At 44.7% G+C, this 15662-nt stretch overlaps 1 protein-coding gene across 1 annotated transcript in view; it reads right to left on the bottom strand.

The window, feature by feature from the left end:
• PAFAH2 (platelet activating factor acetylhydrolase 2) overlaps positions 1–15662 on the bottom strand; it is a 33143-nt gene that overhangs the window by 2504 nt on the left and 14977 nt on the right. The window contains exons 5-10 of the mRNA XM_051988167.1: positions 15375–15443; positions 15054–15195; positions 7598–7711; positions 5610–5701; positions 4959–5129; positions 1335–1489 (exon numbers count right to left, since the gene is read on the bottom strand). Coding sequence (XP_051844127.1) covers positions 1335–1489; positions 4959–5129; positions 5610–5701; positions 7598–7711; positions 15054–15195; positions 15375–15443 — 743 coding nt within the window. The remainder of the gene's footprint in view (positions 1–1334; positions 1490–4958; positions 5130–5609; positions 5702–7597; positions 7712–15053; positions 15196–15374; positions 15444–15662) is intronic.

Genomic DNA, 15662 nt, shown 5'->3' with positions numbered 1-15662 from the left:
TTTCTTCCACAGAATCATAATTTCAATTCAACAAAACAAATCGTTAAACCACATAAACCCTCTGACCCAGTTACTACTTCTACTTGGCATATAAGTCAAAGCCAGAGGGAGCGAGCCCAGGCACCCTGAAACATTTATGGCAGTGTTTTTCTCAAAGAACTAGAAAGAGAATGAGTGACCATTGTTTGGGAAATGGCTGAACAAATTATGATATATGAATAAAAGATGCATTATTGTGCCATAAGAATTAATAAATACCAGAAATTTGAAGAAATTTAGGAATTCATGAATGAACTAAGGCAGAGCCAGATGAACAAGGACTTCAAAAAGGAAAAGGAAAAGGAGAGTGAAATGATGTTAGAACTCTGGTCATTGGTGAAGTACACATCCCTCCCACTCTTGGCAGAGAGGTGTATGTGCAGAATAAGGCATACATTTTAAAACATGGCCAATGTGGGTTTTTTGTGTGATTCTACTTCTTTATTACAAGATAGGAATCAACTGGAGAGAGAGAGAGAGAGAGAGAGAGAGAGAGAGAGAGAGAGAGAGAGAGAGAGAGAGAGAGAGAGAGAGTGTAAGTATGGAGTGAAAAGCTTTTCAATAAAATATTTAAAAGAAAAAAAGATTTATAATTTCCTTGAGATGGGTTCTCCACCAGCACAAGTGGCAACCCTATCCCACAATGCTTTAACAGTTTCATAAGATGTATTCCTCACCTGATAAGTAACTAGCTGGTGATTAGTCTCTGCTCTAAGCTAAGCTGGTCCTCAGGCCACAGAAGCACATGATCTAGGTCTTTCCAAACTGGTGGGACTGGTAAAGCTTCAGTTCTATTGGACCAGCCTTGAGGAGCCCATGTGACCTCCATATCATGATGAGATACTGGAGGAGGCCCAGGGTAGTTAAGTGACATGCCCAGGGTCACAAAGCATATCAGAGGCAGGACTGAGATTTGAACCTAGGCAATCCAACTTTTAGTTCCACATTCTTTCTACTAGAAAATATTCATCCCACTCCTCTTTTACCACTTTACTAATTTTTTTTTTTACACTGATGCAATTGAGGTTAAGTGACTTGCCCAGGGTCACACAGTCAGGAAGTGTTAAGTATCTGAGGCCAAATTTGAACTCAGGTCTTCCTGACTCTGGGGCTGGTGCTCTATCTACTGCACTACCCAGCTGCCTCTTCATCCCACTCCTAATCACATTTTCCTCTTTCCCCAAATCTCTGCGCTCCCAGTCCTTCCAACACAAAGCCTTGCCTTTTCCCCTCTCTGGTCCTCCTCCATAAAAATCCTCCCTAACCCTCTTGCAGCCCCTTCACCACTCCCTTACCAAGGTGTTTCTGTAAGAATGCCAGCATGGCCTGCACCACAATCTCTTGTCCCTTGTAAGGGTCCAGCTTCCCTCGGGTTTGGGTAGAGAAGAATTTACCGAGCAGATTTCCAGTCACAAAAGTGAAATCACTTTGACTCTGATGAACAGAACCTCTAAAAGAGAAGAGAAACAAACAAGAAAGAAACAAATGAAGAAGTCATATCTATCATCAGAATTATAGAAGGCTGGAGTTGTCAGAGCCCTTAAAAAAACAGAACATTTGATCTGAAAGGAGATTTAAAATGGAGTTTGTCCAACTCTGGGAGGCTGGCCCAAAGGGGAATCAGATTAAAATGTAATTGGGAAATACTTCACAAAATAAATAAAAATACAATATACAACATAGATAATGTTAAGTTGTGATTTTCCAAATCAATATATGCAGAATCCATTTATTTCTATTTGGTTAAGCTCTCAGAATGTAAAATTTGGAAGAAAGCTTAAAAACACAGAAGGAAGGAAGCTTAGAAAATGGAATGTTAGAACAGGAATGTCGATTAATAAACAGGAATGTTTTCTGTATGTTTCTAGTTGAAGACATACAGAATTTGATTAGGTATTTTAAAAATAACTCAGTATTTTTTTTAGTAATAAACTTAGTTTCTTAGTAATAAACAAATCCTATAGCAAAACACAGCCTTAAAAGAAAAGAAAGGTGAGTTGCTAGAGAATTGGCAGAATTCTCCAACACTTACACATCCCGATGTTTTAAATCCCTGGCAGTAGTAAATGAATTATTCCATGAAATTTCAAATCGATCTGTAATGCTGAGAATTTCAACAGTGACAAGTTTGGTTTCTCCAATTGGACAATCCCTTATTGGTCAAAAAATTCAGGACTAAGCAGCCTATTCATGGTGAGTTTCTCTATACATGGCTGGACTGGTCCTCAAAGAGCCTGATCCCTTCCCAGAGATAGATTTAAACCCTTTTCAGCACAGTAGAACCCAGGATGGCTTGTGCGCCCCTTGGAAAGAGCCTTTGGGAACCGAGGGTCATCTCACTAACATGATGAGGCATCCAAATGGCTTTTGTCCACACAAAGCAAAGCCATTATCACCACTTTTCTGCACTGGGACATCACATGACAAACAAGGAAGAAGGGGCTTTATTTGACAAATGAACAAAATGAAGCCCATAAGTCAAAGTGCCACACTGGGTATTCAATCTGGTAGAATGGCTTTTCTCCCCCTCTGTGTCCATGCACAGGCTGTCCCTCAGTCTGCTCTCCTCAGCTCTTCTGTCTCTTTGTCTCTGTCTTTCTGTTTGTCTCTGTCTCCCCCACCCTTTTTTCTCTCTTCTCTGTCTCTCCTTTTCCCTCTCTCTCTGTCTGTCTCTGCTCTGTCTGTCTGTCTCTGTTTCCCCCACCCTTTTCTCGCTCTTCTCTCTCTCCTTTTCTCTGTCTCTGTCTCTCCCCCCCGCCGCCCCCATCTTTTCTCTCCCTTTCTCTGTCTCTCCTTGACTTCCTTCCAGGCTTAACCCAAGTACCACTCTCTCCTCTCTGGCATCTTCCTAACTCTCTCAGTGTCTCTTGCATATAGTTTTCTGTGTACATGTTGTAGCCACCTCGTAAATGATAAGCTCCTCTAGGGCACAGACTGTTCTGTTTCTGTTTGCCCAGTGACTAACACATAGTAGGTACTTGACTCCTACTGTGTTTTATTTTTTAACCAGCTGCTTTGCTACTGTGCCATGGGCTCCGAGCAATCTTTTCTTATAAGTTAGGAAGTAGTATTTAGGTTTGGGCAGCTGGGTGGCACAGTGGATAAAGCCTGGGCCTGGAGTCAGGAAGACTTATCTTCATGAGTTCAAATCTGGCCTCAGACACTAGCCATGTGACCCTGGGCAAGTCACTTATCCTGTTTGCCTTCGTTTTCTCATTTGAAAAAGGAGCTGGAGAAGGAAAGGGCAAAACCATTTCAGTATCTCTGCCAGGAAAACCCTAAATGGGGTCAGGAAGAGTCAGAAATGGCTGGGAAACAACTGAAATAGTCTGGTTAAGACAAATTAAGGAAGGAGTAGCCTGGTGCATCCTACGCTCCTCTCAGAAGACACCACTAAGGTACCAAATGGGAACGAAGAGTAATTCTCTGTGGCTTCTTGCCAGGAAAAAAATCCTCCTCCTCGCCTGCCAGCCTCCCTTGTATACACACGTGACTGGGCTGTGCTCGGGAAGTAGCCAGCTCCCCACGCCACGTGAGGGGACGCATACGTTCTGAGGTTGTTCACAGGACCACAGAATATTGAGCAGAGCGCGTATCCAGGCAAGGGCCCCACCTCTAAGTAAGTGGGAACCAGAGCTGCTCAGAGGGATAGAGAAGGAGGTTATAAGTCACGAGGGAGTTATGAGGCAGGGGGACCTGAAGGGAAGACAAAGCCCTGGTGTGGCTGCCCCGAGGGGCTGGTGCTAGACACGACTGCTGAAATGCTGCCAGTCTCCGAGGAGCAAGGCCATAGAGCAGCCTCTGCTGAGAGTGCAGAGATCAGGGCCGCGGGAACCATGGGGAACAGCAAGTCAGCCGTGAGGAGGAGCCGGCTCACCAGCCCTGCCCTTGTTAGTGCTGAGAGTCACAGGGGTTGCAGAAGTCACCAGGAAGGTGGCAGCCCCCAGGGAGGAAGGCAAGCAGAAGGCTGCATGGCTGATGGCCCCTTGCCTGAGGCTATTCTGCTCTTTTAACTTCTGCCTGAGGTCTTGCAGGGGAGCCGAAGTGAGCCAGACCCCGAGGTTCTCATTTTCTTTGGGCAGTGGCACAAATGGGGGGGGGGGGGGGGCGCACAACGAGAGAGGAGTCAGTTAGATGCTTGATGTTCCCAAGTTTTCCTGGCCGGGGCACAAGCTGCTGACTCTGTGCAAGGGGCCATGGAACACTTGTAGCCAAGTTCTTGTGCCAAGGGAGATGCCCTGACACTAGTCATAGTTAAAAGTCAATGTTAAAATGGAAACAGAGGACATTAGAACTGAGAGGGACCTTGCACCGTTCGGCCGTTTTTCAGTCATGTCAGGAAGCTTGGGATGAAGTTGAAGGTGAAATGACAGAATCATTTCAGTCATGACTCTGTGATCCCATCTGGGGCAGAGATACTGAAGTGGTTTGCTGTTTCCTTTTTCAGTTCATTTTACAGATGAGGAAACTGAGCTAATCAGTGTCTGAGGCCAGATTTGAACTCGGGAAAATGAGTCTTCCTGACTCCAGGTGCAGCTCTCTACCTACTGGACCACTTAGCTTTTGAGAAGAACCTTAAAGATCATCTAATTCAAAATAATGTGTTCCAGCTCTCACAACCTAGCTCTTCAGTTTCATCGTCTGCCAGACGGGCAGATTAGACTTAAGCTTTTGTTACTGTACTTATCACTGAGGCCCAGAGAGATGACCGCAGTATAGCTGGACCTAGAACCCAATTCTTGTCCAATGCTTATATCATTCAAAGACAGGTAGAGGATTTTATAGGAATCTTACAGTATTCCAGGAGGCTCCCAGATAGTTCCAGGAAATGGATCCAAATACTTTCTAAGAAATCCCAGGAAAATTCCCAGAGAGCTGGTTGGAGAACAGTTATGATTACAATTGTTACTATTACTCACAGGATGGTTATGATCTTTGTCTGGCTGTGACGGGCACAGACCTTCTTCATTCGGCTGAGGCTCTCAGCTGTCTGGAAGTTCTCAGTGTTGATGAAGAAGACGGGGCCCTGGGCCTTGGGGTAGAAGTTGTGTTCCAGGGGAAACATCCAGGCGTCCAAAGCTATTGCACATCTGGAATGAGAGCAGACATCTGGAAATGGTGACTAGCTGGCACCCAAGGCTACAGGGTGGTAGTTGTAGGGCTTCTCGTTACAGACTTCTCTAAAGGGAATTAGAGGCACCGGTACCTAACTGCAGGGGGTGGCCCCCTTCAACTTCATCCCAAGCTTCCTTATGAGAAGGTGGGCTCCTGGAAGACCCTCCCCAGAGGGACCTTTCCTCTGATCTGCCACATGAAATATGATCAATAGAGCTTGGAGACTCTCTCATGTACAGGCAGTGGCAGCTCCAAGGCGCTGAGCCACCAAGAACCATGGAAAGCTGGCCAAAGACGACGTTCACCTCAGAGGGAGGGGACAGAAGAGGTCCAAAAGGAAGGGGATGGGCCAAAACTCCCAAGAACTCACACAGTTCAGATTTCTCATTTCTACTGTGAGCCTTTCCAAGCTCTGGTTCCAGTCATGCCGAGAAAAAAGCATCAGAGAAACTCACCGAAAACGGGGATCCTTGGTCAGGGCTAGAATGGCCGTTGCCCCTCCAAATGAGTGTCCCATCACTGCCACTCGACATAGGTCGATGCTGCCCTGAGAACAGGAGGAGAAGCCTTAGCGAAACAGGAGCCATCACGTTCTTTCTACTCCAGGTTTTGGGGAGGGGGAAATAGGAGAGGAGGCAGCGCCTGGGGATGGAGGTGGGGAGGTACATCAAGTAGTACCTACTCCAGCTTGTACCAGCAATCACTTCTACTACCCCTTGCTCAGTGACAATGTCAAACCTCCACTTAATATCCAATGGGGAGGATACTACCCATTCATTGCCCAAAGCAGCTCACTCTGCTTCTCAGCAGATCCGCTTGCTTGGACCTCCTAACAAAGGGAGAGCAGAGGCTCAATCAACCCTGTAGGCTGAGCCACCCTCACATGCAGAACTCCTTCATCAGATGAGAGATTCCCCAAGGTGGGACACATGAGTCCTTCATCAGCCTAACCCAGAGGGGAGAATGTCCTCCTTCCTCTGGGCCCTGCCTAGTCCACGGATGGCGGCGGTGGTGACTGGGGCATGAATAAAGCTGAGGAGGGACTGGACTCTTCTGGTTCTCAGTCCACTTGACTCATAGGACTGTGGCCGGCTGGTGTGAGGAAGTCAATGGTGAGCTGGCCCATTCTATCGACTACACTCACCCGACTACCTGGGCAGTTTTTTCGCCAACTTGGACCACGTATGCCCAAATGTGTCTTAGCACTCTTGTGAAAAGTCTGGAGTTTCCCTGTAAAAACCTCAGTCCTTGAACCTTCCGTTTAATACATATCCCATGGTCAGGGCCTACAATAACTGATTTGCCAGTGTTTGACCATACCAGGATCTGGTAAAGGACTTGTGGATTTTCAGCTTAAAGAAAATACTTGAACCCAAAGCATCAGACTTAAAGTACAGACTGCAGAGGTCAGTAGTTCAGCTCACATTTGAATCAGAAACACCCTCACCAATGTCCTAGACATTTGTCATTCAGCTTCTGCAGGAAGATTTCCAGTGATGGAGAAATCACTGCTTCCTAAAGCTGCTTATTTTTCTTTTAGGTAATTCTAATCGTTAGGAACTTTTCCCTTCCACTGAGTTATTATCTCTAGCTTCATATATCTGAAGGGAAGTCATGTGGCAGAGGCATCCCAGTGGTCCTGCTAGACCTTTTACAATCCTTTAAAGTCCAACTCAAATGCCACCACTTTGCCAAGCTGGCCCCTCCCCACATACACATACACTTTCTCCTCCCCCAGCCTCTGTTCTCCCATCCATCTATCAACCAGGAAGGTGTTTCTGAGCCATGCCCAGAGATTCCAGGGGTCTCTGGGCATTACTGTTTCCCTAGAATGTCCTGTGATAGTTTGTCCGTACCTCTCAATTACACTTAACACATATGCTGTGCATTGTAGTTATCCGTATTTGTGCCTTATCTTTCTAATGGGCTAGGAGCGCCCTGAAAACTGGGACTATGTCATATTTAAACTCTATACCTGCCCTGGCACTGAGCCTGATGCTCTGTATTTTTGCTGTGTTTTGTAAATGTTTATTGAATTACTGAGGAATCAAGTTTTGAATCAAACTCTGATTTGCAGCACCCATTTGCATTGCTTCATGAAGTAGGGAATTCACCAGCCCATGAAGGTTGTGAACTCCCTTTGCTGGAGGTCCCCCAATGGGGTCTGGATGGCCATTCGCTGGGAGATATCCAAAACAGATGCGAATTCCAGGACTGGTTCTAACAGATCCCTCTAGGTCCTTCCAGCTGAGATTCTAGGCTCACTTTGTACAGCACCTGGTATGCGGGAAATGCTTAATAAACACTTGTTGACTTGACAAGACATGTTTCCTTGGAGGAATTCAGGCCGATGCCTTTAAGGGGAACAGACGTGAAGAACTTCAGACCCAATATCCCCTCCAAGATGGGAAACCGCCCTGATGTTAACTGAAAGCCACTGTACCTTCAGAGTCTTCAGATCCAATCCGCCAGGCAGGATGTTGGAGACATTCTGGCCCGTGGTAATGTCCTGCAGGATCCTCAATACCCGAACACACTCATTAGCTCGCTGATGCACCTGCAATAGGCATTTTTCCTGGTGAGACCCAGCATATGATGTCCCTCCCCATCCCATAGTATTTGGCTTGATTCCCAGGGGCCCAAGAGGGCCAAGACCCCCCCAGACTAGGATACTGTGTACAAGCAGCCAGAATGGTTCAGAGCCTTGGCGGATTTCGAGTCCAGACTCTCCCTAGGAGCCTGATCAAGTCATTTTACTTCTCCTATCTGTAAAATGGTAAGAACAGGAGCCATTGTCTTTCTTTCTTTCTTTTTTTGTTTTTTTTTGCTGAGGCAGTTGGGGTTAAGTGCCTTGCCCAGGGTCACACAGCTGCTGAATGTTAAGTGTTTGAGTCTAGATTTGAACTTGGGTCCTTCCGACTCCAGGATCGGTGCTCACACTTTTCTATCCTAGAAGGCTGCTGGGAGGAAAGCACTTCATAAATTTTGCAGGGCTCTAGACATGTTAGTTATCAGTAATTCCCAAAGACATATCTATGTGGAGGGGAAGTACCAGAAGAACCTGAAACTGGCTGAAGGAGGTCAGGTTTCACATGGTCAGCATGATCACCCTCAAATTCAAGGCCAAAAGCAACTACTACATGCAAAGAACATTGATCACCAGGGTTAAAAAATCAAAACAAAAACCTTTCTCTTCATCCAAGGAGTTTACTTTCCATTAATATTTCTAGTATCCTTCCCCTTCTCTTTACTCACATACTTATTTATACCTTTCTACCTCTAGATTATATTATCCATCAAGGCCACCATCTAGACTATATCAAATTGCTTGCCTTTTCAAGGAGGGGAGAATAAAGGAAGAAAAGGAGGAAATTTGAAACTCAAAATTTTAGAAAATATGTTAAAATTGTTTTTATATGTAATGGGGGCATATCTAATTAATTTATTTTGAATACAATTGCTTGATGAATCATGTTGGGAGAGAAAAATCAGAACAAAAAAGGAAAAGCCATGGGAGAGAAAAAAAGAAGTGAAGAGAACATGTATTGATTTGCATTCAATCTCCATAGTTCTTTTTCTGGATGCAGATGACATTTTCTGTCCAAAGTCTATTGGGATTGCCTTGGAGGGGTATGTATAATAATTAAAATAATTTTTTAAAAAAGAAAGAAAATGCTAGCTGCCTGATGACTGTTCACAGTCTGGCTCCATTCTGGGACTCAGATATTTTACCTGAAAAACGGAGATACTAATAGTTGCCCTACTTATCTCAATGAGATAATGAATGTAAGGTGTTGAGCAGACTGCAATATAAGACCATTACTCTTAGTACTAATAACATTATTGCATACTCTTTTGCCTATGTTCCTATCACACTCTCCATTTTGTGGTCTCTTCTCACGTTCATTATACCTTTCTAAGCAGGAAATCTATCCTCAATGGCTTCTATGAAGGTTTCCCTGATTCACACAGCTGGAAGTGACCCAACCGTGGCATAGTCTGTGACTATGGGAGCTGCTGGGGATTCAGAGTCAAAAACAAGATAATTATAGGCTCAGGAATCAGAGTGAAATGTCCCTGGAAGGGCCATTTTAGAAGCCATCAGGTCTAACACTTTCATTTTACTGAGGAAACTGGCTTAGAGAAGGGAAGGAACTTATCCAGTATGCCCTTGGGGTGAAATTTGAATCCAGATATTGCTGACTCCAATCCCAGTGCCTGTCCACTAAGCTGGAAGTGTCAAACATATGGCCTGACATCAGAAACAGATTAAAATGTAATTGGGAAAGGTTTTTATGTATAAAAACATTTATAGCAGCTCTTTTTGTGAGAGTAAAGAATTGGACACTGAGGGGATGCTTATTAATGGGGGATAGCCAAATGAGTTAAGACAGATGATTGTGATGGAATGCAGCTCAGTAGGATGTTCTCAAAAAAGCTTGGGAAGTCTGACTAGAACTGATGCAAAGTGAAATAAATAGAACCAGAAGAACATTATACACCAATAGCAATATTGGAAGGGTGATCAACTGTGAAAGATTCATCTATGCTCAGCAATACAAAGATCCAACACAATCCTGAAGGATTCATGATGAAAAATGCTATCCACAATCAGAAAAAAAGAACTGATGGAGTCTGAATGCAGACTGAAGTCTACTTTTTTGTTTATTTTTCTTGGGTTGGGTATGGGTTTTTTATCTGCATTTTCTTTGCAACATAACTAATATGGAAATATGTTTTACAAGACTGTACACGTATAATCTATATAAAATTGCTTGTCTTCTCAAGTATGGGAGAGGAAAGAAAAGAGAGACTAGAACTCAAAAATTATAAAAACGGAATGTTAAAAGTTAGTTTTGCAAATAATTGAGAAAAAATAAAATAAAAACATTCTAAAAATGTAATTGGGAAATATTTAACAAAATAAATAAAAATACAATAGAGCATAGATAATGGTGATATGTGTTTTTTAAATGAATCTGTGGTCCCTAGGTATCGGTTTAGTAGCCCTGTTCCTACTGGAGTTTGATACCTCTGCACTAAGCCAGACACCTCTCATGTCCCTGCCTTCAGAAAGCTTACATCCTACCTGGGGATACAAAATGTATAAATAACATAGCACAAGGTAAATCATAACAAGAGAGAGAACTGCCTGTCTGTGTAGGGGCTGGATTGAAGAAGGGAGGGGATGGAAGCAGGGAGACTGGTGAGGAGGTTTCTATAATAGCAGGCAAGATGCCATAAGGCCTAAATTTGAGGAACAGTAGGGAGAAAAGTGAAAGAGTCCAAAGTGAGAAATGCTGCAGAGGTAGAAGCAGGGCCTGTGTTCCTAGTACACATTTGCCACATTCTAATTGGCAGCATACTGAATCTGCATACATATCTGAGCAAAAAAACTTGGCAGGTCTCTGAGCACAGACGGCCGCCCATCCCCATCCCACTCCCATTCGGAGGTGACTGCTGGGCTGCCCTCCCTAGGAAGGATGTGGGCTGGCAGAGCACACCCAACTTGGAGACATGATTCACTTTGTATCTTCCCACTTAATAGTATTTTATTTTTTCCAATTACATGTGAAGATAGTTTCCAACATTCATTTTTATATGATTTTAAGTCCCATATTTTACTCCCTCTTTCCCATACAAGCAATCTGCAGAAATTATATATGTTCAATATGATTCACTTTTAACACTGAGAAAAGCGAGCGCCTAGCAGAGGGAAGGAGCAGGAATTCAACAGGTAAGGAGACAAAGAGAAGCTATTCTAAGAGCTTCTTGTTAATGTACAAAGAAGGGCCTTCAGTACTAACAATGAATCTGTGGTTTGAGGGAAGCCGAGTCTGAGCCGGGGACTTTCACAACTCACCCACTTCCCCCCAAACCACCACAGATTCCCTCTGGGTACCCTAACAACTATTTTTCATACATTCTGCACTTATTTATGTAGTCACTACCTCCCCCAATAAAATTCATGCTTTTGTGGGCAGGAAATGTTTCATTTTTTTGTCTTTGCATCCCTAGCACTAAGCACAGTGCCTGGGAGACAGTAAAGATTACTGGTCTTGCTACCACTGGACTTCCCTTTTTCTAGTTCAGCTCTTCTCTGACTCAGATTGAATTCTCTTAGGGCAAGCTCTTTCTGCCTTTCTTCTGTTACCTTCTGGAGCTGATGATCAGCTAATCTAATAACCTGGCTGTATTAATGTGCTGATTCAATTCAACCAACACTTATGAAGTGGCTGCCATGAATTAGGCTGTCCTTGGGGCTGTGGCTGAGCCACCAAGCACAGGCAGCTCCTAATCTACCAGGAGGTTTCAACCTGGGCACCAACACAAGTGAGCCCAACACAAGTGAGACAAGTACGCCGGCCAAGCCTGGCAAAGGGCTCTCTGAGGGGAGAGCTCACTTTCCCTTAAGGGGAGAAGGCAGATGCTTCATGAAGCAGGCTGCCACTGAGCTGGGTCAGAAAGGATGAGTGGGGGGAGGCCTGGCTGGGAAAGGGAAGGAGACTAGCAGAGTCTGGCTAGAGGGCACGAAGGGGAAAGCAGGAGATGAAGGTGGGACCAAGAACCCCTAAAGGAGAGAAGGCTGAATGGGAGGCTGGCCCCAGGGTTGGGAGGGCTAAGTGAGGTGGCCCCTGAAGCCTGGAGTCAGGAAGGCTCAGACACGCCCTGTGGCCCCAGGCAAGTGGCTTCCCCTGCCTCGGTGTCCTCGGCCAAACAGCATCTAAATGAGCTGTCCGTAAACAGGTTAACACAGGGCCTGACACGTAGTAGGCAATACAGAAAATGTTTATTCCCTTCTCTAGTAGGCAATACAGAATTCAGAGTAGGTTTTAAAGGAGAGAAGTGACATGATTAGAAATTTTGAGATGACTAAAACGGAATAAGGTTTTTTAATAGTATTTTATTAAACTTAAATAGTATTTTATTTCCAATTGTAGAGAGAGTTTTCAACATTGATTTTTATAAGATTTAGAGTTCCAAATTTTCCTCTCTCCATCCCTCCCCAAGATAGCAAGCCATCTGATAATAGGCTCTCCGTGTGTAATCATTTTATTTCCACGCTGGTCATATTGTGAAAGAAGAAAAAGGACAAAAGGGAAAAAACCACAAGAGGAAAAAATAAAGTGAAAATAGCATGCTTTGTTCTGCTTTTAGACTCCATAATTCTTTCTCTGGATGTGGATGCCATTTTCCTTTATGGGTCTTTTGAAATTGTCTTTTATCATGCATCAGTGAGGAGAGATGTTGATGAACACAACATGTTGCTATTTAAACAATCTCTCTTCATGATAACTCCACCTCCTTTTTTGTTATTGTTGTTTTTTGTTTGTTTTGTGAGGCAATGAGGGCTAAATGACTTGTTCAGGATCACACTGGAAATGTGTTTTGCAGGACTTACACAGGCATCAAATTCTAGCCTTCTCAATGAAGGAAACAGGGAAGAGAAAGAATTTGGAACTCAAAGTTCTAAAAACAAATGTTAAAAACTGTTTTAACATATAATTGGGGGAAAATAAAATATTAAATAAAATTTTAAAAATAAAAAATAAAATTAAAAAAAAGAGAAATGTTGAGAAAATGACACTAGCAATGTTGTAAAGGCTGAATGGGAGAGGGATGGTCTGAAGATAGGAAGTTTAGATAGGAAACTATCATAATACTTTAGATCAAGGGTCAGCAAGCTGGTTCGAGGACCAAATCTGGTCAGCCATCGGTTTCTGTATGGCCCATGAGTTAAGAATACTTGCTAGATTTGGCCCATGAGTTACAGTTTGCTGACCCCCGATCTAGCTGAAAAGAGATCAGTCCTGTAGTTTCACTGGTATAGGGAACGTCCTCTCCCAGCGCAGATCAGTCCCTTCTCTGTCATTTATGGACTCAGAAAGGTTACAAATGACTTGTTCAGGTCAAAAGAAGCCAGATGTTCCTGCCTTCCGGTCCCACCTTTCTACTGACCGAGCCACACTGCGTACATTAGTTTAATGGTTATAAAACATCTCGGGGCTAAGGAGCTGGGAGCACCACAGTACACGCAGAGCTGGGCCTGCAGTCGGGAAGACCCAAGTTCAAATGTAGCCTCAGACACTCAGTGGCTGCGTGACCCTGGATGAGTCACTTCACCTGTTTGCTTCAGTTTCTTCATCAGTAAATGGAGGGAACCAGAGTGCCCACCTCCCAGGATTTGGAGAATAATAATTATAAAGACTTGGCAGAGTGTCTGGCCCACAATTAAGACTATGGGAATGTTAGCTGCTGGCACACAAAATGCTTAGTACTTTCTCTTCTCTCCCAAGGCTCCAGAGCCAGAATTTATCAGAGCTCGCATTCTGGCCCTATATGGGATTTCACAATCTGAATGTGGGGATCACAAAAGTTATGATTTGTTATCAATAAATGTTTGATTTGCACACCTATTTTACATACCTATATGTCCAAGGTGACATAAAAAGTGGGGCAGCAAGTGGAAAAAGTTTAAAAAGCCCCATTCTAGCCTGTATTAGAGGAACCACAGTTTTAGAACTGAAAGGGATCTTAGAGGTTCTCTCTTGGAAGTGATCTAATACTTCCTTTGTCAAAGGCCCAAAGTGACTTTACCAACATCATACAAAGTGAGCAATAAAAATGGGATTTGAACCCAGACCTCTGATTCCCAATTCAGTATTCTTCCTAATGCTCCCTACTGTCCTTCCTGAACTTCAAGTTCAATATTCCTTCCCCTTTACTTGGGCACCTCCCAGACTGCCAAGTCTAAAGGGACCTATCAGGGAAGGGAACAGAACTGCGCAGGAGGTAGGAGCAGGACATTCACAGAGAAAGAGGCCTTTTTTAATTGTGTAATTTGGACAAAGTAAACACAATGCTTTGAAGAACAACAGACAAAGAAGCTGATGTTGTTGCTTTTCCATTATGTATTAGGTATGTATTATGAAGTGGTACTGGAAAAAAAGGGACAGACATCAGAGATGGGGGCTTCTCGGGGTCTAACAAAAGTCATCTGAAGACCATTAAGGAGAGCTGTTTGTTACTGTTTCACTTGTATAAATAACATGGTATAGTGTATAAACAGTATGGATGAGGCTGACCAAAATATCTCTGGCGATAATTGAAAAGAAATCACACAGGTACATGTGTGTGTGTGTGTGTACATGTGCATACATATATGTATATACCATGTGTGTATGTGTATCACACAGTGAATGACGTGTGTATGTGCACACATGCATGTATTCTACATGTGTGTGTATACAAAACATAATAAAGAAGCTACCCATGTTGACTTCCAAAACGTACTAAGTGTCGCAATGCTTATCCCTCGCCAGCCCCTAATCTGAGCCAATCTCAATGATGCTCATGAGGAGACAATTATTCCAGGCAGATCCCCACCCCCCGCCCCCTGCCTGCTCAGGGAAATGTAATGAGGGGCAGAATGTGCACTGGCATGTCGAGTGCTAAGCATTTTCTGCTTAGCTGTTCCTAGGGGATTTCCCGGCCTCCCGTTTGTGTGGCTATTGGGAAGAATAAGGGAAAGGCTCTCTCCTTGGGGCTTTGAGACCTGAGTTCAAATCCTGACTTGGATCTTTTGGGGTGCGGGTCAGGACACTTCACTGGAAATTTCCTTTTATTATAAAAGAGGGATAAGAATACTTGGATTATAGTGAGGTGAGAGCTCTGTGAACAATAAGGCCTTGGAGAAACAGGATGAACAGAAAACCAAGGCTTCCAGCCAAGGGTCCCCAAGGTCCGTTTCTTTATTGTGCTGTAGGAACGTTCTCTCCTACAGCCTGCGGCTACCTCAGGCCTTCTGCCACAGCAGCTCTGAGTTGGGGAGGGGGACTCAGGCCCGGGGGAGGGCCAGGACATACCCCCTGGGCCTCCCTTCCCTGGCACAAACTCACCTGGGGGTTTCGAATCCGGAATTCTTTCTCTCCTTCCTCGACCCTGCGGTAGGCGATCCACTCCTCCTCCAGTGACCCAGCCTGGGGACAGCTCTCCCCCGTAGCATGCTTGTAGAAGTAGGTGGCTGAGGCAGAATGGTCCCTTGAAAGACATAGGGCTGACTGGAGGAAGGGGAGGGGAAGAGAGAAGGCATTCTTCAGCCCCACTCTCCCCCTCCGCCGCTCTCCATTTGGCCCCTGCCACTGCTGGGCCCCCCAAGAAGAGAAGAAAGCTAGAGGCAGTTTCCAGACCGTCCCCTCCCCCTCGGGTCTATCCCTCACCTGTGCTCGGGCACAGCCACCACAAAGCCACGAGAAGCCAGCTCCATGCAGAAGGCAGAGTACACGGTCCTGGGGAGGAGCAGAGAGCAGACAGGCTGAGCAGAAGACCAGCCTCCCTGTCCCAGAGGAGCCACAAAGGCTCGTTTGGGGCAAGACTTATGGGGCCTTCGTTTCCCGCTCCCTCTTCCTGACTATGACATCTGTTCCCTTTCGGCTCCAGATCCCCTTCTTTGGGAAACCATGGGGAATTCACCCCACACATTCCCTAAGCCCAGACAACCGTTCCCC

The sequence above is a fragment of the Antechinus flavipes genome, chromosome 3 (assembly GCF_016432865.1).
Source record: "Antechinus flavipes isolate AdamAnt ecotype Samford, QLD, Australia chromosome 3, AdamAnt_v2, whole genome shotgun sequence".
Taxonomy (NCBI): Eukaryota; Metazoa; Chordata; class Mammalia; order Dasyuromorphia; family Dasyuridae; genus Antechinus; species Antechinus flavipes.
Note: the sequence above shows the minus strand (reverse complement) of the source record. Positions and strands in the feature narration are given on the sequence as shown.